At 42.3% G+C, this 27,301-nt stretch overlaps 1 protein-coding gene across 2 annotated transcripts in view; it reads left to right on the top strand.

The window, feature by feature from the left end:
- The window catches only part of GCKR (glucokinase regulator), a 77,134-nt gene extending 50,319 nt beyond the window's left edge, over nt 1-26,815 (top strand). Inside the window, exons 14-20 of one of the 2 annotated variants that reach the window (XM_082249033.1) lie at nt 6,485-6,561; nt 7,723-7,819; nt 15,802-15,899; nt 20,456-20,539; nt 21,004-21,153; nt 21,236-21,370; nt 26,593-26,815. In XM_082249033.1, coding sequence (XP_082105159.1) covers nt 6,485-6,561; nt 7,723-7,819; nt 15,802-15,899; nt 20,456-20,539; nt 21,004-21,153; nt 21,236-21,370; nt 26,593-26,766 — 815 coding nt within the window. In that variant the 3' untranslated portion in view covers nt 26,767-26,815. The remainder of the gene's footprint in view (nt 1-6,484; nt 6,562-7,722; nt 7,820-15,801; nt 15,900-20,455; nt 20,540-21,003; nt 21,154-21,235; nt 21,371-26,592) is intronic. The other variant, XM_082249032.1, reaches the window with a different exon arrangement.
- Nucleotides 26,816-27,301: the final 486 nt, after the last annotated feature.

Below are 27,301 nucleotides of genomic sequence, written 5' to 3'. Positions count from 1 at the left end.
ATTAACTCTAACCCTAAAACTGTCCCTAACCCTAATCTTAACCCCCTAACTCAACTAGCCTAACTTTAACCTCAACACTAATCCTAACTAGGGATGATCGAACGGTTCGGGTCCACCATCGGTTCGGCCCGAACATTGGGTGTTCGAGGTTCGGCCGAATTTAGAACTTTTTGCCCAAAAAGTTCGGAATTCGGCAACCAGAACCGCCCAAAATGCAATGCTTCAGGAAATGGGCTTTAAAAGCCCGTGATTGGACCAGAACCATTAGCAAAAGCCAATTGAGGGGGCAGGAGAATGCTAGGAATGTGATTGGAGTGACTAGGGGGTCCCTAGACCAATCATTAGTGAATACGCCCCCCAGTATATAAGATTGCCCCCGCCATATTCCCAGCATTGTTATACTGGACATGGAAGAGAGTGGAAGCAGTTCTATTAATTTTACTTTAAAAGTGTCATTTAGCTATTTTTAGTGTGAGGAAAGGGATATCTAGTGTAGTTAGAGTGCTGCTTTACACTTAAGTTAGCTTCAAAAATTTAGTTTCTGTAGGGAAAGTGTTAAGTGTCAGGGGACCGTAGTGTAGTGTAGGGTTAACTGGCAGTGACTGCTATGGCAGGGTGACAAAACCCTTCCATAGCAGGGTGACCGCTATAGAGAAATGATCATTTCTCTGAGTTGCTTCGGGACAGGAATGTGGCTTCTCACCAGCCAAGCATTTTTTATGCTGCAGGGGCTGCCACTGCCAGTGCTTTTTTGAGGACATGTTTGATGTCAGACATGACATCTGAACATGTGTATAGGGGGTATATATAGACATATATGTCTGAATATATACCCCTAGACATATATAGGTGTGATAGTAGCAGAAATAAGTAAAGGTCGGTAGGGTATGTTGGCGCTGCCTATACAAATATATGGGAGTGAAAATATTGGCAGTATATAAGAATAAATAGATAAAAAAATGTTTTTAAATTAAATCAATCAATAGTGTAAAAGACTTAAAAAAGGAAAAATAGTCCTCATAAATACCAAATGTGCCAAGCAATGGAACAAATAAATATAATGCAAACAGTACTAATAAATTGGATATCCAATAAATAGGATATATCTTAAATAAATCTAAACCAATATTATCAGATGCATATAATATATAAATTAGTGTTAATGGTGTTGTAAGTGAATAAATAAGATATATTTAAAATATATCCAAACCAATATAACCAATAAATAAATATAGCAAGTATTAAGTGTATACAAACTCAATTAAAGTGACTAGTGCAATATATAATGTAGCCACTAGGTGCCAGTGTATATATGAAAAAGGGGATGTCCAAGTGATATATCTAGTATATAAAGTGCAAGTGACAAGGAAATGGTGCTAGGTGAACTAGAAATAGCAAAAAATCCAATAAATGTGTGGATATACTAATACAACACGTAAATTATTTCATAAAAACTATGGAAGGTGAACCAGTGACATAAATGGACCTAAATAGTGCCAATATATATATCTGGTAGATGGTAAATTGTTCTATATAGGAAAGTCCACAGATTATAATTAATGCGATGGTCTTCCAGGAAAAGTGCAGCAGTTTCCTGGAAGACCATCGCATTAATTATAATCTGTGGACTTTCCTATATAGAACAATTTACCATCTACCAGATATATATATTGGCACTATTTAGGTCCATTTATGTCACTGGTTCACCTTCCATAGTTTTTATGAAATAATTTACGTGTTGTATTAGTATATCCACACATTTATTGGATTTTTTGCTATTTCTAGTTCACCTAGCACCATTTCCTTGTCACTTGCACTTTATATACTAGATATATCACTTGGACATCCCCTTTTTCATATATACACTGGCACCTAGTGGCTACATTATATATTGCACTAGTCACTTTAATTGAGTTTGTATACACTTAATACTTGCTATATTTATTTATTGGTTATATTGGTTTGGATATATTTTAAATATATCTTATTTATTCACTTACAACACCATTAACACTAATTTATATATTATATGCATCTGATAATATTGGTTTAGATTTATTTAAGATATATCCTATTTATTGGATATCCAATTTATTAGTACTGTTTGCATTATATTTATTTGTTCCATTGCTTGGCACATTTGGTATTTATGAGGACTATTTTTCCTTTTTTAAGTCTTTTACACTATTGATTGATTTAATTTAAAAACATTTTTTTATCTATTTATTCTTATATACTGCCAATATTTTCACTCCCATATATTTGTATAGGCAGCGCCAACATACCCTACCGACCTTTACATCTTTAGATATAGTTTACCTATATTTTGGGGTAGGCTGCAGCCTTTAGTTTAATTAAATCCACTTGCGCGGAACTCCTCATTTTACAGTAGCAGAAATAAATGCTTGCGCTAATGAAATCATTTACAGTAATATATTTCTGCTACTATCACACCTATATATGTCTAGGGGTATATATTCAGACATATATGCCTATATATACCCCCTATACACATGTTCAGATGTTTTGCCTGCCTCAAAAGAACCCCAAAAAATGCCAAAAAAAACGCTAGCTTAAAAAAAAAAAATGCCCAGGTGTGTTTTTGCTGGCATTTTTTGGGGGGTTTTGGAGGCAGGCAAAACATCTGAACTTGTGCACAGTACCACTATACACAAGTTCAGATGTTTTTTCTGACTGCAAAGAACCCAAAAAAATGCCTGCTTTGAAACCGGCAAGGTGTTACAGCAGCGAAGCCATATTCCTGTGCTCAAAGTTTTCTAATACAAACAATCCTTTTTTTTTCTGGTTCTGGACATGCTACAGAGCTGAAACTTCACAGGTACACCTTTTAGACCCCCCAGACACAAAATCACACAAAAAAAAGTTCTTAAAAATTGTCATTTTTGATAAAAAAGCCAATTATTGAAAAATTAAAAAAAAAAAAAAGAGATTTTTTGATTTTTACTTTGGATTTAGTATCTGGGGGGTCTAAAAAGTGTACATGTGAAGTTTCAGCTCTGTAGCATGTCCAGAACCATAAAAAAAAGATCGTTTGTATTAGAAAACTTTAAGCACAGGAATATGGCTTCTCTGCTGTAACACCTTGCCGGTTTAATAGAAGGCATTTTTTTGGGTTCTTTGTAGTCAGAAAAAACATCTGAACTTGTGTATAGTGGTACTGTGCACAAGTTCTGATGTTTTGCCTGCCTCCAAAACCCCCCAAAAAATGCCAGCAAAAACACACCTGGGCATTTTTTTTTTTTGACGCTAGCGTTTTTTTGGCATTTTTTGGGGTTCTTTTGAGGCAGGCAAAACATCTGAACTTGTGTATAGTGGTATATATACACACATACATATATTTATATACACACCTAGACATATATAGGTGTGATAGTAGCAGAAATATATGCTTGCGCTAATGAAATCATTTACAGTAATGTCTAGGTGTGTATATAAATATATGACCTATAACTAATAACTAATAGAGATGTCCCGAACTGTTCGCCGGCGAACAGTTCCCGGCGAACTTCGCATGTTCGCGTTCGCCTCGGTGGGCGAACATATGCGATGTTCGGTCCGCCTCCTATACATCATCATTGAGGCAAACTTTGACCCTGAACCTCACAGTCAGCAGACACATTCCAGGCCAATCAGCATACCTCCCTCCCACACCCTCCCACCTCCTATAAATAAGCAAGGGCAGCATCCATCTTAGATCATTCTGAAGCAGTGTGTTAGTGAGAGCAGGGAAAGTGCTGCTGCTGTTAATAGCTAGGGACAGTTGTTAGTCAGTGTTCCCGGTCTTGTTAGTCAGTGTTCTTGGTACACTCCTGCTGTAAGGACAGCACCCCAAAAAGCCCTTCTTAGGGCTGGTATTTGAGGTTTTTTTTTTTTTGGATTTATATATATATATATATATATATATATATATATATATATATTGTCCCCCAAAAGCCCTTTTTAGGGCTGGTATTTGAGTATTTTTTTTCTATATATTTATCAGGCATTTTTGGAGGCAGGCATGACTTTTTTGGGATTAGTGTCAGGGGGGGGGGGGGGTCTAAAAAGTGTACCTGTGAAGTTTCAGCTCTGTAGCATGCCCAGAACCAGAAAAAAAAGATCATATAGGTGTAAAAGGAGGGTTCCCACCATCCCTGCTCTACTGAAAAATTATCTTTTTTTTCTGGTTCTGGACATGCTACAGAGCTGAAACTTCACAGGTACACTTTTTAGACCCCCCCAGACACTAAATAACACAAAAAAAAGTTCTTAAAAATTGTCATTTTTGATAGAGAGCCAATTATTGGAAAAATTAAAAAAAAATGTCTTTGGATTTATTGTCTGGGGGGTCTAAAAAGTGTACCTGTGAAGTTTCAGCTCGGTAGCATGTCCAGAACCAGAAAAAAATTAGAATTAGGGTAAGGGCTAGGGTTAGGGTCAGGGCTAAGGTTAGGGTTATTTTTAGTGCTTAGGGTTAGAGGGGTAGGGGTAGGGTTACTAACTCTAACCCTAAGTATCTCACCGTAACCCTAACCCTATCCCCTAACACTAAACCTAACCCTAATCCTCTAACCATAACCCTAACCCTCTAAGCCTAGCCATAAAAATAACCCTAACCCTAAACCTAAACCTAGCCCTAACCCTAATCCTAACCCTAACCCTCTAACCTTAAACTTAACCCCCTAACCCTAGCCCTAACCCTAACCCTAGCCCCAACCCTAACCCTAGCCCTAACCCTAATTCATATTTTTTTTTTCTGGTTCTGGGCATGCTACAGAGCTGAAACTTCACAGGTACACTTTTTAGACCCCCCAGACACTAAATCCAAAGATTTTTTTTTTTTTTAATTTTCCAATAATTGGCTCTCTATCAAAAATGACAATGTTTAAGAACTTTTTGTGTGATTTGGTGTCTGGGGGGTCTAAAAAGTGTGCCTGTGAAGTTTCAGCTCTGTAGCATGTCCAGAACCAGAAAAAAATATTAGAATTAGGGTTAGGGCTAGGGTTAGGGTTAGGGCTAGGGTTAGGGTTATTTTTAGTGCTTAGGGTTAGAGGGTTAGGGTTAGAGGCATAGGGGTAGGGTTACTAACTCTAACCCTAAGTATCTCACCCTAACCCTAACCCTATCCCCTAACACTAAACCTAACCCTAACCCTAACCCTTAAAGCCCAGTTCCTGTCCCATTTTGGTCGGTTGTGGTCTGTTTGCGGATGTTTGTGGTGCGTTAAACGGGGAGTTTGGATCTGTCACTGTGAAGCGGGCGTAACCCTTACACTACCTGATCGATACAACATCATACCTGATCGTATACACACACTGGATGTTTTAAAGCACGTTATTCCAAACAATTTAGGAATGTTAGGTGATTTATGCCCTTTATGGATTAAAACCCGACTCTGCGTCAACTACGTCATTTTCCATGGGAGTTTTGCCATGGATCCCCCTCCGGCATGCCACAGTCCAGGTGTTAGTCCCCTTGAAACAACTTTTCCATCACTATTGTGGCCAGAAAGAGTCCCTGTGGGTTTTAAAATTCGCCTGCCTATTGAAGTCTATGGCGGTTCGCAATGTTCGCCGGTTCGCAAACATTTGCAGATGTTCACGTTCGACGTTCGCGAACATTAAATTTTATGTTCGCGACATCACTACTCCCTAAACCAAATTCTTACCCTAAATCCAACCCTAACTCTAATGCTAAAACTGTCCCTAACCCTATCCTTACCCCCTAACCCTAACTGTAACCCTAACACTAATCCTAACTCCCTGACTCAAATTATAACTTTATTTCAACCCTAAAATAACCCTAAGCTTATCCCTATATCTAACCCCCTAGCTCTAAATATAACCCTAACTCTATCCTTATAACCCTAATGCTAACTCTAACCCTAACTCTAACTCTAAAGAGAACCATTTTACCATTACCTTTACTCTTAGGTTTAGTGTAAAGAAAGGGTTCACCTGCTGGTGGCACTGTAGCTCCCAGATCCATAGGCTGCAGTTCTGGTGTCCACCAGTGGGTGTCTCTTAGCAGCCAGAAGATCATCTCATCATGTAATCAGTCATCACCTGATGCTTGTTGCAGGATGTGTATTTAAGCCCTGCCTATACTTTTCATTCCTGCCTTGGTATTTTGTCTCCATGTGCCCCTGACCTGGGTTCCAGTGTTCCTGCATGCTGCTTCCTGATTTCCTTCCACCTGCTGTCTCCATCTCCTGTTACCCTTTCTTTTTCCTGTCTTGCTCCCAGCTCCCTCTGATCTCCAGTGTATGACCATGGTATGTATGCTCCTCATGACCAAAAAAAAAGTAAAAAAAAAAGTAAAAAAAAAAAAGCTTTTTCTTATTATTTAACTTAATAGATGGTGCAATTCCTGCACTGGGTCCCCTTGTGGGCCAGGTCCTGCACTCTGATTGGTTCCCTGCCTAATTTTAGCAAGGATGTTGCATGCCAGTGTCTGACCGTGTATCATGTGACTTTTTTTGCAGATTGGAGAGATGTGCGCGGCTTTATAAATGGAGGGTATCAAACCATGGAGAACAAGGAGGGGGACCTTACCTCTCTGGTGAGTGGCTGAGGGTTACTGGAAATGAAAACTTCCTGAACTCAGACAGATGGACACATTTTATTTATTTATAGACAATGCAAAGCCATGATAACCCAAAACTGTTATTTTACTCCCAAATGGATTCTTATAGCATGAACCTCTTTGCATTCCATTAGTAAGATCTTCTCTTTTGAGTTCCTGTCAGCAGCAAAACACTGGAGTGAGAGGCACTAGTGGGGGAGGACCTAAATACCCTTCCAGCAACCAGCAGATCCCAGTAATAAGGTTCCACCTGATGCTGGCTGCTGGGAGGGTATTTAGGTCCTCCCCTGCTAGTGTATCTCACTCGCTGGCAGACACCAAAACTACAACCTTCTACTCTGGGAAGCACAGTGCCACCAGCAGGTGATCCTGGTCCTGACTGTTGGAGCTGGGAACTCCAGGAGTAAGCTTGCAGACCCCCCAAAAAGATTCACACAATACTGGTTTTAAGTAGAACAGCCCAAATAAATAAAAACAATAAAGACTAGTTCACCAAAAATTATATTTTAGTTGTAAATGGAGCCTTTTGGGCTGGTGAAGCTTTTAAAGTGTGACCTCCCTGTCATGTTTATAGCTCACTGAGAATTAGAAGAAACTGCCGAGTGGTTTCACTCTCAATCATCTTCCAAATGCTTTGTATCAGTTTTGGGTGGACTTACTCTTTGAAAAATGTTTTCATCTGTTCTTAAAAGGGAATTTACTCTTTTATACAAACCATCACTTTAATTCGTGAGGGTCTCTCATCCTGAGCACCTCCATATTGTTTTAGAGCTATGATGTGTGGAGTTATTGGCCAATAGATAGATAGGTGCAAGGGGCAGTCCGAAGCTCAATTTAAGGACAGTGGTAATGTGATGCGTGAAGTCAGATAAAAAACCTTATTTGCATACCTTTTCCAGGACCAGGGTTGGGTAGGTGACTAGCATTTCCAAAGGAGATAAACCATGGTGTAGCCCAGATTGTGACAGTTACAGCTTAACATTTTACTCCCTACCTATTTTTTCTAATTCTATTGGGCTTTAAAGAGTTAAATTTATGAGAGTAGGTACTTTAGGTGATATGGTGGGGTGTCCCCCTCACTGAGTGCCCCCAAGGCACAGAGAGCCCACCCCAATTCAATGTTTCTGTTATCCACAGGGTGCTGAATTTGCGGTTTCCCATGAAGACTTTGTGAAGAGTGCCCTCCCATCTATATCTGAGAGGGACACTGTCCTCTTCCTCTTTACTATTGATGGTGAGTAAATATACCATTCAACACTATGATGTCATGTGTAGTAGAAGAGTTGGCACCGTCCTTCGCTCCTATATTGGACCTTGCAGTCTCTTTAGAGGGGCTCTTCATGATTTACACCAGGGATGTTCAAGCTAGAGCCAGTTCCTACTGTCCTTCAGACTTTAGGGGGGCCGGACTGTGGCCAGGGGAAGAAGAAAATGTCATGTGACCTGTGGGAAATTCCCCATCTTTGGTGTCATTGGTTGGCCTAGTGTCCCATCATTTATGTCAGTGGGAGGAATAATGCCCCATTGTTGGTGTCAGTGGGAAAATAGTGCCCTATTGTTGGTGTCAATGGAGGGAATTGTGCCCCATTGTTGGTATCAGTGGAAGGAATTGTGTCCGGCTGTTGGTGTCAGTGGATGGAATAGGGCCCCAAGAGCTGGATAAAGGCAAGCAAATGACCGCATCCCACTCCCAGGCTGCAGTTTGGAGACCTCTGACTTATACAATGCAACATATGAATTATTGGACATGGGGTAGGGCCGGGTCTTCAATAGCATGGACATGTTACAATGTTCAAATCATGTGTCATTGGCTTAATAGGTAGAACCCCCAGCAGCAATAGAACCCCTTCATCAAAATACCCCCGTAATAATATACCCCCCCCCCCCCCAAGTAATAATAGAAAACTTTCAACAATGTGCTCCCCAGCAACAATAGATCCCAAACAACAATAGAACCCCTGCAACAATATGCCCCCAGCACAGCAATAGATCCACTCCAGCAACAAGGTCCATAAGGACATTAATGAGTGACTTTGGGGTGGAGGAACTTGATTGGCCTGTACAGAGTCCTGACCTCAAACTGATAGAACACCTTTGGGAGGAATTAAAGCGGAGACTGCGAGCCAGGCCTTCTCATTCAACATTAGTGCCAGACCTCACAAATGCACTTCTAGAACAATGGTTAAACATTGGATTGATGTGGCTGGCATGCTTGAAGGCTGCTATAGTGCTTGCAGGTGTATTGTTTATTTCCACAGGTATTTGGGATCTGTTTCTCCCTTTCCCTTTCATATGATATGCAATGGTTTGTGTAAACATTTTAGCATCTGGACATCCGTCTTTTGAAATCTCTATTGAATGGTGGCTGCCTAGGATTGTTTACACCTAAGTCAGTTCATGGGAATAACCCCTCGGTTATTTTTTTTATTTCCTGAGGGATGGTGGCTTCTCACTGGCCCATATTTATTGGTTTTTCAAACTATTTTCACAGATTTGATGCAATATATTTTTCTCAGCCAGGACCGTGCTGTGTTGAAGCAGATAGTCGATCGTATTTTTAATGCTATATGAGTGTATTTAACATCATGTATGTGTATTAGAGTTGAGCGGACACCTGGATGTCCGTGTTCGGCGGGTTCAGGCCGAACTTGAAAAAAAAGTCCGGGTCCGTGTCCCGGACTTTTTCCGAACTTTACCCGGACACCGAACCCCATTGAAGTCAATGGGGACCCGAACTTTCAGGCACTAAAATGGCTCTAAAACACCAATGGAAAGGGCTAGAGTGTTGCAAATGGCAGCAAAATGTAGTTAAGAGCATGGCAAGTGCTCTTAAAAAAAATTCCCCTTTAAATAAATTTTTTAATAGCAGATTAGAACAGCAATCTGTAGTGAAATATAGCTGAACGCTGCACACAACTGACTGATAAAAATTGATTTTTTTCTCCCTCCTCCTCCTCCTCCTCCTCCTCCTCAGTGGGCTCAAGTGAGGGCAAAAAGATTGTTCACTGCACCACCCCCCACCACAGCAAAATCGATGTAGACTGTCCCTGCCTAATCTCCAGCCTGTCCCTAATATGCTCAATAAGATCGTTCACTGCACCACCCCCCACACAGCAAAATCGATGTAGAAGACTGACCCTGCCTAATCTCCAGCCTCGCCCTAAAATGCTCTAATAACTTTCCCTGCCTGCACTCCGACCTGTCCCTGCATTCTTTTCGGACACAATTTTTCACAGAATCACTGTCTGTCCCTAATCAGCAGCCAGCACGTATGATGTGTGCTCTGTCCCTAAACTACAGCAGAATGACGCAGTGCACTGGGGCTCTCGAACTTATAAAGACATGGGTCACATGCTTCAGATGGCCAATCACAGCTACTAATACATTAGTAGGCATGGCTGTGATGGCGCACATCAGTTAAACGCTTGTTGATTGGCTGTTGAAAGCCTGCCATTAAAAGCGCGCCATTCCATACAAAACAGGAAATAAAATGACCGAACACGGATTTTAAACCCGAACATACAGTAAAGTTTTCGGGTCCATGTTCGGGTAAAAAAAATCCAATTATTCAGTACGAACACGAATAATACAGTCCGTGTTCGCTCAACACTAATGTGGATCCTAAAGAAGCCTCAAATTCCAGCGAAACGCGTTGATTCAGATCCTTTTGCTCTTGCATCGGCACTTGTTTATCCTGTTAATTCGGGTTGATTGTATGTGTCTGGTTATGTCACTGTTATATTGATAATTTATATGATTTTTAATTTTGGATGGATTAATAAATTGATTGTTTTTATGTATTTGAGGAACATTGTAGAAATTAATAATTATTATACAACTTGTTGGGCACTTAAAAATCCCCCTTCTCTCCTGCCATTTCCTCCAATTGGGGGGAGGGGAAGGTGAGGGGCTCTTTTTTAACTTAGCTCTATTTGGGGATAGTGCCATGGTGTATTTTTTCAATACAGAGTCTCCCCCCCCCCTTCTTATTCACTCCAAAAAAATGGCTAAACATTCCCATAGACACTCCTAAACCTTGTGAACAGCCTTCCCAGAAGAGTTGAAGCTGTTATGGCTGCAAAGGGGTGGCCAACTCAATATTGAACCCTACGGACTGAGACTGGGATGCCATTAAAGTTCATGTACGTGTAAAGGCAGGCGTCCCAATACTTTTGGCAATATAGCGTATATTCACCATGTAATGAAAACAAACTTCTTCAAGCTTGTTAATCTGAAGAATTTAAAGTATACTGTCAACTTTATCCTACTTTGACCTGAAGTTTCTTATCATCTGCTTATTGTTTTCTTGTATAAATCACATGGTGCTCAAGCAAAAATGTTGTCAGATCAGGTTTTGTAGTCCAAACACGGTGAACAGGTAAGTATACAAAAAAAATACAAAAATATAGTCCTCATCCACTCATCAAGCTTGAATTGTTTGTAAAGCAGTGACTGTGATAGGACTTGTGTCAATTCCCATGGTTATGTTTCAGTCATGGTGTAAAGTTGTTATCAGTCTGGGTACAAGTATCCGGGTAGCTACATCATAGGGGTCTCAACTCTTTGTCATTTTGTTATATCCACACATCAAGTTTGAATTGTTTGTAAAGCAGTAGAGATAATAGGTTGTGATGTTTCAATATATAACCTTTTCAATTTCATAGCGAGAGAATGCAAACAATTCAGCAGTGATGAGTAGATATGGACTTTATGGACAATCTATACCTACCTGTTTACCTTTAGTAATTGTTTGGTGTATTTTGACAAAACTGGTTATACATTAGGGATGATCGAACGGTTCGGGTCGACCATTGGTTCGACCCGAACATTGACTGTTCGAAATTCGTCCGAATTTCGAACTTTTTGCTGAAAAAGTTCGGAATTCGGCAACCAGAACCGACCAAAATGCAATGGGACAGGAAATGGGCTTTAAAAGCCCGTGATTTGACCAGAACCATCAGTAAAAGCCAATTGAGGGGGCAGGAGGATGCTGGGAATGTGATTGGAGTGACTAGGGGGTCCAGAGGCCAATCAGTAGTGAATACGCCCCCCAGTATATAAGATAGCCCCGCCAAATCTCTAGCATTGTAATACAGGGATGTGGAAGAGAGTGGAAGCAGTTCTGTTACTCCTGCTTCAAAAGTGTCATTTAGCAATTATTAGTGTGAGGAAAGGGATATCTAGTGTAGTTAGGGTACTATTTGCCACTATAGTTAGATTTAATAATCTAGTTTCTGTAGGGAAAGTGTTAAGTGTCAGGGGGACCGTAGTGTAGTGTAGGGTTAACTAACTCTGACTGCTATGGCAGGGTGACCAAACCCTTCCATGTCAGGGTGACCGCCATAGAAAAAAGATTGTTACTATTAGAATTGCAGTAGAGCAGGACAGTGGCTTCGCTACTTTCACACCTGGCCGTTTTTGTTGCAGGCGTTTTATTGGGCTTTTTTGTGGACGTCTTTGGAGGCAGGCATGACATCTGAACTTCTGTATAGCGGTATATACACACACACACACACACACATGTATGTATATATACACATACACATATAGGTGTGAAAGTAGCAGAACCCTATGCCTGCGCTAATGAAATTATTTGCAGGCATAGGACTTCGCTCCTATCACACCTATATGTGTGTATGTGTATAAATACATATATGTGTGTGTGTGTTTATATACCCCTATACAGAAGTTCAGATGTTATGCCTGCCTCCAAAGACGCCCAAAAAATGCCCAAAAAACGCCTGCAACAACACACCTGGGCGTTTTTGTTGCAGGTGTTTTTTTGGGCATTTTTTGGGCGTCTTTGGAAGCAGGCATGACATCTGAACTTCTGTGTAGGGGTATATATACACACACACATATATGTATTTATACACATACACATATATAGGTGTGAAAGTAGCAGAACCCTATGCCTGCGCTAATGAAATTATTTGCGTTATTTATTACCACCCTTTGGACATGCCCTTTTAACCAGTTTTCTATCCAAGAGCAAACCTTGTGATTGATGCCTGCAGACCTTATTTTAAAAATTAGGCATTTGTGGGGGACTGCATCGAATGCCTAAGAAAAATCCAGATACACCACATCCACAAGTCTCCCCCTAACTAGCTCACAGCTCACCTCCTCATACTGTTGACTTTAGCAAATTCTTGGATATAGTCCCTTATCATCCCTTCCAGTAATTTACATACTATTAACTTCAGGCTAACCGGCCTATAATTGCCCGGGATATGCCTCTGCCTTTTTTTGAATATTGGTATCACGTTTCCTCCAGTCACCTGGTACAGTTCCTGTCAAAATACTATCTTCAAAGATCAGGAACAGTGGTCCAGATATAACCTTACTAAGTTCTTTGAGTACTCTCGGATGCACGCCATACGGTCTTGGTGAATTATTTGTGTTAAAGTTATCAAGCCTTTTCATGATTTCACCCTCTGTTAGCCATAGCCGCATGTCCTGTGAAGTACTGCTAACCATACAGCTAAGGTCAGTATACTCCTCCTTTTCCTGTGTAAAGACCGAGGAGAAGAAAGCATTTAGCACAGTTGCCTTCTCTGTGTCCTCAGTAACCATCCTCCCCTCTTCATTATTCATTATGTGTGCAACATGCTCTGACCTCGTTTTTTTTCTATTGATATATCTAAAGAATTTCTTAGGGCTCCTTTTACTTTCCTCTGCTATATGTCTCTCAAAGTCGATTTTAGCCATCTTGATTTTGTATTTACATTTCTTATTCGATTCCTTGTATTGGTGGAAAGCCGATGAAGTCCCCTCCGATTTATATCTTTTAAAGGCCATTTTTTTTCCCCTAATACGTTTTTTTACACTACGGTTTAGCCACCCTGGTTTGGCCTTGCCTCTTCTAAATTTTTTTTCCCATAGGAATTCACTGTGAGATGCTTTTGTCTAATATGTTCCTAAAGCATTCCCCTTTTTTCCTCCGTGGTCAGTGTTCTTAGGGTTTTGTCCCTAGGAAGTTTAGGAAAGTTTGCCCTTCTGGGGTTTAGGGTTCTTACATTTCCCTCTTGCCTTGGTATCTTGTGATTTACGTTAAATGTGATCATTCTGTGATCGCTAGAACCCAAGTTGTCCCGGACTTCTACATTTGAGATTAGATCTGTGTCTTAGTAATTAGAAGATCTAGCACTGTATTCTTTCTAGTAGGAGAATTCACCAGCTAAGACATGTAGTTGTCCTGTAAGATATTCATGAAGAGACGGGCCTTTAGTGAGTATGCAGTCCCCTCTTCCCAGTCAATGTTGGGATAATTGAAGTCCCCCAATATGATGACTGACCCCAGCTTTGCCGCATTACCCAACAGTGATAGTAATTCCAGCTATATCTCCTCCCTTTGGTTGGGTGGCCTATAACATACCCCCTCCCCACTATTACTTTTCCCTTAACGTCTTCCCTATGGATTTCTACCCTCACGGATTCTACCTCTGTACTCATCCCTTTCATAATGTCACTCCTCTCTACCATCCTTACATTATTTTTGACATAGAGTCATACCCCTCCCCCTCTTTTTCCTACCTTGTCCTTCCGATACACAGAATACCCTTGGATATTGGCCAGCCAGTCATGTGAGGGGTCGAACCAAGTTTCTGTTATTCCCACAAGGTCTATGTCTCCCTTGTGTTCTAACAGTTCCAACTCATCCATTTTATTTGCTAGGCTCCTGGCATTTGCGTATACCCCTCTTAGTTTTGTAGAAATGGATAGAGACTTATACTTAAGTTTATTCCTGATAGGTCTGAGGTTTGTCAGCACAGATTCCCCCATTGGTTGTCGCTACTGTTCTACTGTCATTGCTGACCCCAATAATACCTTCTGTACTTTGCTCCCAACTAACTGACTCTACCTCTCAGCCCTCCCCCCAACACCTAGTTTAAAAGCCCCTCCAGCTTTGTGGCCATCTTTCTCCCCATTAGAGCTGTACCATCCCCATTAAGGTGCAGCCCATCCTTACTAAAGAGCTGGTAGCCAACTGAGAAGCCAGCCCAGTTCTCCAGGAACCCAAACCCCTCCTTCCTACACCAGTACCTCAGCCACTTGTTCAGTTCCCTAAGATCCTTCTGCCTCTGTAGTTTGGCTCAAGGTACAGGCAGTATTTCAGAGAAAACCACCTTGGAAGTCCTATTCCTTATTCTATTCCCTAAGTCCCTGAAATTATTTTTTAGGATCCTCCACCTTCCTCTCACTTGGTCATTAGTACCTACATGCACCATGACCTCTGGGTACTCCCCAGCCATACCCAATAATCTGTCCACCCTATACGCGATGTGCCGAACTTGAGCGCCCAGTAAACAACATACTGTTCGGCTACCACAATCGTTTTGACAGATTGCCCTCTCTGTCCTCTTGATAATTGAGTGATGTGGCACTCGACAGATAGCCACATGCTCTACAGATATAACAAATGGCACCAGCACACCTTCTACATTATCTTTATGAGCTCAACTCTTTCATTTGTGCAAACTGACGAAAAGTCACACGACAGTCGCCAAACAAACCATAGCTAACACCTTAAAACCCCCCTTTCTCAATGTAGTAAACACTAAAATCAAGACGGTTTTTACAGGATAGCCACGAAATATGCAAAAGTCTGGAAACTATGAATAGACCACTTTTTTGTGCTGAAGGCCGCGCTGGACTGATAGGATCAGTCACTGGTAATAAGTGGGTGATAATGTGGATAAGTAGGGAGATGATGCATAAGACCCTACGTGTACCGCCCACTAACTGCCTCTTACTAAATGTTGGCATCTGTGAACCCAAAGCCAGGAGCATGATCTATATATACAGTATTGTCTATTATATAGTAATGTTCTTATAGGAGATAGGAAGATGGACAAAAGGCCAAGGAACAGGTGCCATGATTGGAACACCCCCCCCAGGTAATGGCATCCTCTGTGACTAGGCCGATTTAACAGTATCCATGCAGGCACCATGGAACCTCCCTTGAGGATAATGTCACTGTCACCTAAAAACATATATAGAGAAGGAAACTCAGAGATACCTCCAATCCTGGCTTATCTAAGAGGGAAAAGGTTTCATTGCATCTTCTCTGTTTGCTCAAGGAGCACTGGCAGCAGCATATTTCAGACACCCACAGATGAACACGTTTTTGGGGTTCTATGGGTTTATGGATCCTGCCCAGTGCTTCCCTTCTCTTGAGGGATAAGAGTGCTGATGACTCTGTTCTGCCTGCAGATGAGCCCGGTGAGGTGGAGAAGCTGGTGGAGCTGGTGAAGGAGAAGACATCGAACATCTATGCTGTTTCTCATGCTACAGCAGGACAATACCTGCCGGTGAGTAATCTATGATTCTCTTCTTCTTCTGTCACACCTAGATACTGTGGCTACCACAGCTTGGAATCATTGTTACAATGTTATTGTGTGCTTTACTTCTTTCAACGCAAGTCAATCAATCCACCCAGACTAGGTAACGATACACCCTTTACATGACCAATTTATCTTGCCTTGGCAGCCATTTTAGTAGGATTGCCGACTGTACTGCTCGATGCACAGACCTGTATTTGAAACATGTAGACAAGTACTGACTGAAAATACATTAACATTTCCCGTTATGTGCAGTAGCTTTGCTATGTGTTCTAATTCTGTTACCTTCTCTTCCATCTGCTCTTTCTTACTCCTCTCTTACCGATATCTAAAAATTTTATTTATAGCACCCTCCTAGTATAGGATCCTAGGTAAATTTAGTTTATTGGATCCTCTGTAATCCAGTGGTGTATTTAGATTTTGTGCTGCCCTAGGCCTGACTAAACTCGTGCACCCCCTAATTGAAATATGACCCACCCCTTCCTGTATAGGCCACACTCCTTCCTGTTTATGACCCGCCCTGTCATCTGTAAACCACAAACCACAACCACAGTCTATCAGAGCCCATCAGTGCAGCCGCATCAGTGCAGCATATCAGCACAGCCTCATCAGTGGCCATCAGTGCAGCCCCATCAGTGGCCACCAGTACAGCCTATCAGTGCATCATATCAGTGCCCATCAGTACAGCTTATCAGTGCCGCCTCATCAGTTGCCATCATTGCAGCCTATTAGTGCCCATCAGTGCAACATATCAGTGCCCATCAGGGCACCATATCAGTGCAGCCCCAGCAGTGAAGCTTATCAGTGCCGCCTCGTACCCATCAGTGCAGCATATCAGTGCTGCCTTATCAATGCAGCCTCATTAGTGCCCATCAGTGCAGTTTATCAGTACCCACCATTGGCAACTCATTAGTGGCCATCCGAGCAGCATATTAGTTCCCATCAGTGCAGCATATTAGTTCCCATCAGTGCAGCATATCAGAGCATATCAGTGCCCATCAGTGCAGCATATCAGTGCAGCCCCATCAGTTCTTCTAAGATATTTGGACTTGTGTTTGCTGCCACTGATTGTAATCCTAGGATTATGTCACGTATTTGTATAATAAATAGAAAGTCCATAGTCCTTATACAAATAAGTGAAATAAACAGTGACAGCAAACACAAGTCCAAATTTTTTGCTACCCCCCCCTACAAAGTGCTGCCCTAGGCCTGGGCCTTGTTGGCCTAAGCCAAGATACAGCACTGTTGTAATCTTTGGAGCGGCTGTTGATTTCCTTGTGCTGTTCTGGATTTCACAGACTGCAGGTTTGATTGTTTTCTCCTGCATGCTGGAGGCTTCCAGAACATACAGGGCTGGGAAAGTCAAATAGGCAGCCTTAATATTTATTGTGATTCAGCTAACCCCTGTTGAGGTGTGCCCAGTAGGTGGCTGGAAGGGGACATAAATAGTCCAAGGACTGAGACAGCCCTGGTCTTGTCCTGAGAAGTTTCCAACCTCAGGGGCTGTGCTGACCCTTTGAGGAAGTCCTGCTGGAGTTTGCTGATGTCCTTCGAGCTCCCAGCTGTGGAAGACCTATTCTTAATTTCTTCTGGAGCTAAGGATTTGGTCAGGATAACTCACTGAGGAGCACTTGGTGGAAGCTTGGAGGTGTGCTGCTGCACTGGGATATCATAAGCACTTATCCAAGCTCAAGATGTAATGATGGCATGCTGTTCTACCCCTTGGGTGCCAGCTGCAGCTCATTTTGAGACTGCTTCTACAAGGTGCTTCTGAAGTGTGTCCTCCTGTTACAAGTCAGCATTCGTGGAGTATCCCATACCACCCCAACCCATTGCCATTCTCCAAGCAATATAAAGGTTTAAGCCCCAAAAGGGTTAATATAGCGCTTGCTTCTAATTAGTCAGGGGTGAACAATTCCTTGTTCACACACCTGAATAGTGAACAATCAAGTGAGGAAAAATTGTTTCCTAAAGGTGATAACCAATAAATAAACATATAATAAAGTGCAAAGTGCTAGATGGAGTATAGCTAAAATACATCAATAAATAAATAAAATTGTCAAAATATTATAAAAGTCCCAATGTAAGGTTCCTTCGTGATCTTGTGCAAATAGTGTCCTAATAAGAGTTCTCCAATATTCCAACTGCTGGTGTAATCGGCATAACTTGTAACATAAGGGGGTGCACACTCACCGGACTTGGTGGGTCTTGAGTACCATATAGCAACAAGACCTTACGAGCTTGTGGCTTCCCAAGCCTGTGGGTAACTGCTGGGCTCTGTGGTTCACTATGGTCCATAATACTCCTGTGTTTGGAAACCGATCCTCCAGGTCCAAATCAAGAGGGGGACAAAAAAGTGCTCCGATAGTGCAGTACCATTAAGAAGTGGTGTTTTTATTAAAGTTTGCCGATAAAATATATTGTACAAGGTAAAAATCAAGTAAAAGCAAGTAAACACCAGCTATGGGTAAATGCCTGGGAATGGAGAGTGGCGACTGCCGGTTTGCGTCCCACCAGGCTACCCGGAAGCGTGCGGCGTGCGTTCCACCTGATGCGCGTTTCGTCAGAGCGTAATGACGTCTTCAGAGGTGATTTGGACCTGGAGGATCGATTTCCAAACACAGGAGTATCACCTTTAGTTATATTGGTTATCACCTTTAGGAAACAATTTTTCCTCACTTGATTGTTCACTATTCAGGTGTGTGAACAAGGAATTGACTAATTAGAAGCAAGCGCTATATTAACCCTTTTGGGGCTTAAACCTTTATATATTCTAAACTATAGCAGCTGCTAATCAATATTTATTCACTTATTTAGTAACTTATTTTATATCACTAGGTACACATTTATTTATTTATTTATTTAGGCACTCTCTTAAATTAGGCTTTCCAGAGGCGCGAGGGTATATACTTATTTAGTATATAGTAAAGGGAGGATGACCAGCGCTATGGATTAAAGATATATGAGGGGACAAATAGATAAATAAATAGAAGGTGTGAGCTGCCACCAATCAACCCTTAAGTGCAAGGGTGAAAGTGAAATATATTATGTGGCGATTGGTATTGGCGCTACCTTACAGTATAAAACGTGACTTCCCCAAAGTGTAGGTGAAAAAATATATAAGGGTGTCAACAGAAAATGTTTTTTTGTGAGTAAATTAAATGAGATAAACAATCCGTGTGTTTATTAAATTTCAAATAAAAAACAAATATAGTGATACATGTGCAATATGCATATCGAAAATGGTGGAAAAAAAGAAAATTATGGGGGGGGGGGGGGGAGGGGGGAGGGGGGTGTTCCCACAACCACAAGTGTTATATCAGGTATATACTTTTTTCTGATATATTTGTGCCACACAAGTATTGAAAATAAACAGGTGCTACTGTGCAGAGTTCGAAATGACCACAACCACAAGTGTTATATCAGGACTTCCCTGATATATGTGCCACACATGTGCTAAAAATAAGCAAAAGCTGCTGTGCAGAGTCCAAAGTGTCCACTAGGTGGCGTCTGCAATACGACCTGTGCAGCTGTATGGGGGGTCTCTTCTCCGTATTTGGGGGAGCACTTCCGAGCCGGTGGTCTGGTGCCCTAAATGCTCATAACGAAAGAAGGCCCCAAAGTGAATAGATAATCCATACAATAGCGTGAATAGATAATCCATACAATAGCGGCAAAAAAGCGCAGTACACTCACTGTTAAGATGATCTGGATCAGAGTAGACAAAAACAGTCCGCGCCGGGATGCTTCCGCGTTCCACGGCCGACAACCGGAAGTGACGTTGCACGTTCTAGACTCCGCCCTACGCGTTTCGTCAGAGGGACGTCAACTGGAGCCGCTCCAGTTGACGTCCCTCTGACGAAACGCGTAGGGCGGAGTCTAGAACGTGCAACGTCACTTCCGGTTGTCGGCCGTGGAACGCGGAAGCATCCCGGCGCGGACTGTTTTTGTCTACTCTGATCCAGATCATCTTAACAGTGAGTGTACTGCGCTTTTTTGCCGCTATTGTATGGATTATCTATTCACTTTGGGGCCTTCTTTCGTTATGAGCATTTAGGGCACCAGACCACCGGCTCGGAAGTGCTCCCCCAAATACGGAGAAGAGACCCCCCATACAGCTGCACAGGTCGTATTGCAGACGCCACCTAGTGGACACTTTGGACTCTGCACAGCAGCTTTTGCTTATTTTTAGCACATGTGTGGCACATATATCAGGGAAGTCCTGATATAACACTTGTGGTTGTGGTCATTTCGAACTCTGCACAGTAGCACCTGTTTATTTTCAATACTTGTGTGGCACAAATATATCAGAAAAAAGTATATACCTTATTTAGTATATATCTTTCATTCTCCAAGCAATAAATCAAAAAAGACATTCCTTAGAATGTTTAATGGAGCCAGAGTGCATGGACTGTTGCCTGTGTAATTGGTAGTCTCTGCACTGTCTGGAAAAGAGCCAGTTAAAATCAGCGGCCCCTACTGGAGTATCACTACATATTTAATTTTTTTATCTTTATTTCCATTAGAGTTCTACCAAAAAGCTCATTCCAAATATCATCAGTATTACGTGGCCCATCCTGTTCCTGGAGTATGAGGGAGCCTTCATCCAGGTACACTTCATCCCTCATTGGGTGTCGTCTCTTGTGGTCAGTCAATGTGGTGAAATCTGGAGATGTGATAATGTCATGTGATCATTCAGAGCCAATGTGGTGAAAGCTGGCAGTGAGATGATGTTATGAAATTCCCCAGAACCAATGTAATGAAAGCTGGCATTATGATGTCATGTGATTCTTCAGAGCCAATGTAGTAAAAGCTGGCAGTGTTATGAGATGATGTCATGTGATTCTTTTGAGCCAATGTAGTAAAAGCTAGCAGTTTGATGATGTCATATGATTCTAGATCTAGGTGATACAGTTCAATGTAAATATTCAGAGCCTATGTAGGGAAAGGTGATCATAGTGAATGCTGGCAGTGTAATGACATCATTCAGCGGGTGGCATGTTGTTGATGTCAAAGCTCTTTCATTGCTCTGTGTATATAAGTAGAATTTTTTTTTTTCTTCTATCCTTAACAGAAGTTCCAGAGGGAGCTGAGCATCAAGTGGATCCTGAACACAGTGACCAGCGGGGCCCACGTCCTTAAGGGCAAAATTTACCGTAACTTCCCGGTGGATTTCAGAATCAGTAATAACAAACATTTTCATAGGGCAGTCTGCATCCTACAGGTAAGACTCTACAGCCACCTCCCAAATTTAAGTTTAATTTTATATCATTCAACCCCATAACACAAATCTACCTCAATCACAGCGACTGACAGGACACTCCCAGACCCGATGCACAGAGGCTCTTCTCCAGTCCATCCATGGAGAGCAGATCTTGAGTGACCAGACTAAGAACACAGAGATCTCTAAACACGTAGAGGTGGCTTTATCAAAGGACAAGGTAAGTGATATGCCTCAGGGTGATCACCACACTTAAAATGTAACCAGTAGAAGATAGGTGTCAATCTACACAAGGTTCCAGTATACAATAAAAGCCATTGAAAAGACAAGAACTCACTGCTCAAGGTGGTCTGATTGCCTGATGACTCACACCGGTGCATGCCCCGGCTCGCCTCCGTGAAAACTTGATAAAGGAAAAGGAATTGGCAGCACTCCAGGTTGAGTCAAAATCCAGATTTATTGACTGGACATCCAAATATGACAATCGTGACAAGATAGACGCGTTTCACACACTGACTGTGTGCATAATGATTAAGCACACAGTCAGTGTGTGAAACGCGTCTACCTTGTCACCATTGTCATATTTGGATGTCCAGTCAATAAATCTGGATTTTGACTCAACCTGGAGTGCTGCCAATTCCTTTTCCTTTACAATAAAAGCCACTTACAGAGATTTCCAGTATAAATATGTTTTTACTTTTTCAGAGCTCCACTGGAAATCTGTTGTCATCTTTTCAGAGTTTAAGTGGAAGGAGGATTCCAGTGGAGGATAGATCCCCCCACAATGAATTACAAAAGCGATAGGTGTCACTGTTATAGATCTCCAGTTGAAGGAACCTGCAGGAATTCCAGTGGAACATACTTGTCATCCATACAGAGTTCCAAAACAAATAGATGTCACCTTAATAGATTTCTAGTTGAAGGAAGGTCACCTACTGGGGGTTCCAATAGAAGATAGGTGTCAACCATACAGAGTTCCAAAACAAATAGGTGTCCCCTTCACAGATTTCTAGTGGAAGGAAATGTCACCTATTGGGAATTCCAATGGTAGATAGATGTCAACCATACAGAGTTCCACAACAAATAGGTGTCACCTTAATAGATTTCTGGTGGAAGGAAAGGTCACCTACTGGGGGTTCCAATGTAAGATAGCTGTCACCCATTCGGAGTTCCACAACAAATAGATGTCACTTTAATAGATTTCTGGTGGAAGAAAAGGTCATCTACTGGGGGTTCCAATAGAAGATAGGTGTTAACCATACAGAGTTCCAAAAAAAATAGGTGTCACCTTAAGAGATTTCTGGTGGAAGGAAAGGTCACCTACTGGGGGTTCCAATGTAAGATAGGTGTCACCCTTTAAGAGTTCCACAACAAATGGATGTTGCCTTAACAGATTTCTGGTGGGAGGAAAGGTCGCTTACTGGGGGTTCCAATAGAATACATGTGTCCCCCTTTCAGAGTTCCACAACAAATAGCTGTCACTTTAATAGATTTCTGGTGGAAGGAAAGGTCACCTACTGGGGGTTCTAATGGAAGATAGGTGTCACTCTTACAGAGTTCCAAAATAGGTAGCTGTTACTTTCATAGATCTCTAATGGAAGGAATGGTCACCTATGGGGGTTCCAGTGGAAGATATGTGTCACCTATACAGAGTTCCACAACAGATAGGTGTCATCTTTATAGACTTCCAGTGGAAGCAAAGGTCACCTTCTGGGGGTTCCAATGGAAGATAGGTGTCATCCTTTTAGAGTTCCACAAAAAATCAGTGTCATCTTCATAGACTTCCAGTGGAAGGAAAGGTCACCTGTGGGAGAATCCAGTGACAGATAGGTGGCACCCATATACAGCTCCAAAACAGATAGGTGTCACCTTTATAAATCCCAAGCTGAAGGAAAGATTACCTGTGGGGGTTCCAGTGGAAGATAGGTGTTACCCATACAGAGTTCCAAAACAGATAGGTGTCACTTTCAGAGATCTTAAGTGGGAAGAAAGGTCACTCATGGGGGGTTCCATAAGGAAACTATGTGTCACCCATGCAAAAGTTCCAAAGCAGATAGGTTTCAACTTCATATACTGCATCACCACCAGTGGAAATAAAGGTCATCTAGTCATCTATGGGGATTTTCCATGACAGATGGGTGTCACTCATACGAAGTTACAAAACAGATAGTTGTCACCATCATAGTTCTCCAGATAAAGGAAAGGTCACCTGTCACCTATGGGGGTTTCTGTAAAAGATAGGTGTCCACCATACAAGGTTACAAAACAGATAGGTGTCATCCTTTGAGACGTCAAGTGGAAGGAAAGGTCACCTACAGGAGGGTTCTAGCGGAAGAGATATGTCACCCATACAGAATTCCAAAACAGATGGTGTCACCCTCCTAGGTCTCCAGTGGAAGGAAAGGTCACCCATACGATGTTCCAGCAAAAGATAGATGTCTCCTTCACGGGGCTCTGCATTGCAATAAAGCACAACCTATTTTTCATGTATTAATGTGCGTTACAGTCCATTTATTTTAAATAACCTCCCTAACACAACCTGCCACAATGCATGAAATCATGTACAGTATATTTAGGAGTGAAAGGGCCCTCAGTTTAAATCAGTGCACCCCCTGCTTGAGCTTTTCAATCAGTCAGGAGCATGAGCTTTGTTGGTTGGAGAGCTCTGACTCAGGCAGGGGTGTTGGATCTCTGCACAGAGTCCATTGCTTCCACATACAGAGCAAGGGTGTTCCTCTGCTGCATAATGGCAGGGGGGGTAGACTTTTCAACTCAGGCTACGGCAGCTTCCTAAAGATAACCAACTGTGATACTTTGCATTCATTTTGTTCTCTTACACCTGCATTATATTTCGCTAATTTAAACAGTTGAATTGGGCTTAAATAAAACATGTCTCCACACGACACCACTGCTGCTGGGCACTATCTTGCATGTAACGTTAGCAGGTGGAGGTTCACATAGACACACTGATGGTACACTTGGAGGCATGGAAGAACAAAGAGACACGTCAGAGACACATTTAGGCACATGGGGCATGGAGACACTGGAGGACACAAGGGGGGCTCAAGGTACTTTTAGACTAAAGCATGTGGGTATGCATGGAGGAGGCAAGATGAATGCTGGGCCAAAGGAGGCATGGAGGCGACAGGTCATTTCTGCAGCAAAAACAAAAGAAAAAGGGGCGCACCGACCAAGTGCATCACCACTAAAACCATTTATTAAAATATTAAAAAGTATACAATATACTTTCAAAGCAGGTGTGATATTACACAAATCAACATTGCATATAAAATCTCCAAGGTAGCCAAGGTCCCATGAGTAGCTAAATGGCATGCAGAGTGCCGCATGGGGCTGCTGTGGCTGGGCTGACGCGTTTCAGGGGCGAACCCCCTTCCTCAGAGCCAGAAAAGTTCTGGCTCTGAGGAAGGGGGTTCGCCCCTGAAACGCGTCAGCCCAGCCACAGCAGCCCCATGCGGCACTCTGCATGCCATTTAGCTACTGAGCAGTAACTTTTCTGTCTCTGAGGAAGGGGGTTCCCCCCTGAAATGCGTCAGCCCAACCACAGCAGCCCCATGTGGCACTCTGCATGCCATTTAGCTACTTATGGGACCTTGGCTACCTTGGAGATTTTATACGCAATGTGGATGTGTGTAATATCACACCTGCTTTGTGAGTATATTGTATACTGGATGTCCAGTCAATATAATATTTTAATAAATGGTTTTAGTGGTGATGCACTATGTCGGTGCACCCCTTTTTCTTTTGTCTTTTCTCTCAGTTGGTTCTGGATACCCTTGATCCTGAGGGGCCAGCAAGACCATTGGCTTTTTTCCACCTGAGTCTGAAGTATCTCTCTTCCCTCCGTCATATTCTACTTGAGCGCAGGAGATTTGCTTTACTAATTTCTGCAGCAGGGAGGTTCAGCTAAAGCATTGTGATGTGTTGGTTGAATGCTGAGCCATGCATTGCTTCACAATTTAAAGTGATTCTAAAGGAAATTATTTTTTTATAAGTAACAAACATGTCATACTTACCTGCTCCGTGCAATGGTTTTGCACAGAGCAGCCCCGATTCTCTTTTTTGGGTCACCCGTCTGCAGTTTTGCCTTCTCACCCCTGCCGAATGCCCCCAAAAACAAGCCCTTTTGAGTGTGGCTCGACCCCGCCCTCCAGTCTCTCCTCATTGGCTCACTGGTTGAGATTGACAGAAGCAGAAGCCAATGACTCTGAGCTAATGAGGAGAGAGAGACCCAGGAGAGCCGTTGCACTCATGCACATCGCTGAATTGAGATAGGGCTCAGGTAAGTATAAGGGGTGGCTTGGAAGGGAAGCTGCACCCTAAAGGTTTTTTTACCTTAAAAGAGAAATAGGACTTTTGTAAAAAAAAATAAACATTCATACTCACATAGGTGGATGCAGCATCAATCCGATGCTGCGTCTGTCCCCCGCCGGCTATGCAGTGCCCCCCTCCTCTCCTAGCAGAGAGCCATGACTGTCAGTCAGCAGCTCTCTGCTCTCCCCTCCAGCACTTACTGGAGCACTTGGCTGTGGAGGGTGCAGGAGCAGCTGGCTTAGGCTTTCGGCGGATCGAGAGGCTGAGCCAGGTGCCGATCCAAGCTTCTGGGTGGATCCCGACCATATAGTCAGGATCTCTCCAGAGCCTGGACCAGCTTTGTGATGTCAGACGAAAGCGGGCTTCAGGCCTTTGTCTGCTGAAAACGAATCACAAGAGTGCAGAACAAACTGTACTCCTGTGATTCGCAGGGGAAGTATAGTCAAAAAAGCTTCTCCTAGAATGCATTAAGGTAAAAAAAACTGGAGCCTTTAGAACCAATTTAAGGAGACACCACATAGAAGGGCGGTCTACTGATTGGTTGCTGCCCCGGTACTACCTAAATCAAACCCGGTATGCCAGTGGCAGCACATTTAAGAGGAAACTTGGCGCTGGATCCCAAAAGAGGTGGGTTCTACAGTGGGTCCTGGGGTAAGGTTATCGCTTCAGGTTAAGAAAAACTTTAATTTGTATCTTCTGGATGGAAAATGTACTTATGCTGACGGCAGTAGATGATTCTAAAACCAGAAATGCTGCACCTGATTGTCAAAAAATAACTCAAGGCCAGTAGAATATCAGCCCCACTTTTCATCACCTTCACTGCTATGACTGAACTCTGGTTCAACCTCTCCTAAGTGCACAGGGTAGGGTTGACATCTTCTAGCATTTGTATATGGATTTTCCATAAGAAGCATATCAATTCTGCACGCAGTAGCTGGTGAATCATTCGTTACTCATAAGAGGAATGCCCTTCCTGGCTGTATTGTATAATATTGATAGAGATACGTTTTGGGTGTGGTGATTTCGTTTTCATAATCTAAAGAAGTTCTGCAATTTATTAGCACATTTTTCAGTTAGGAGATAACGGCAAACCTTTGATCTTCCCGTCAGGTTCTTCCTGTGGCCATCGTGAGTTTGTTACGGAATTGCTCTGTTCAGGAGGCCAGGACCCGGTTGGACTCCTCGGTGACCGTCCGAGCCGCCATAGAAGCATCTCTCAGCGTTCCTGGAAGGAAAAGGGGGGCCGAAAGCACAGAGGAGGAGGAGGAGGGACGAAGTCGATAGGTGGTCAGGAAGCCACATAGTTATTTTTTATTTCAATTGTTATTTTTTGGGGTTTTTTTTATGTGATCTTGTTTTTTACAACATGAATATTTACCAAATTTCAACCCACCAAAATGATAATGAACTGTGATAAACCACATTTGGAAGAAAATTTATTTTTCTTAAAGGACCCTCAAAGCTTTGGTTTTTCTATTGATAGCACAAAATTTGGAAATAGACCAACTATAGTTAAGCCTCCTCACTTAAAGTGGAGCTCCAGCTTTTCCAATAAAAGTATTGATATATTTGTAATTAACTCAATAACGGTGCCTTGGTTTTTATTTACCTCACACATTCCTATCCACAATCCATAGGGGTTTCAAATAATGTCGTACTTCCGGCAATGCAACAATAACCTTGCATTACCATTTCCTGTCCTCGGATGGGTCCTTTATTTTTCAGGGACTACAGTGGTGAGATAACTATATTCGGAACACTGATGCTGGGTGGGACTGATTTAATGCAATTTGCAAAGAGTCCAGTATGGCAGCTACTG

This window comes from Pelophylax lessonae, assembly GCF_965119305.1.
Source record: "Pelophylax lessonae genome assembly, chromosome: 3".
In the NCBI taxonomy this organism is placed as follows: domain Eukaryota; kingdom Metazoa; phylum Chordata; class Amphibia; order Anura; family Ranidae; genus Pelophylax; species Pelophylax lessonae.
Note: the sequence above shows the minus strand (reverse complement) of the source record. Positions and strands in the feature narration are given on the sequence as shown.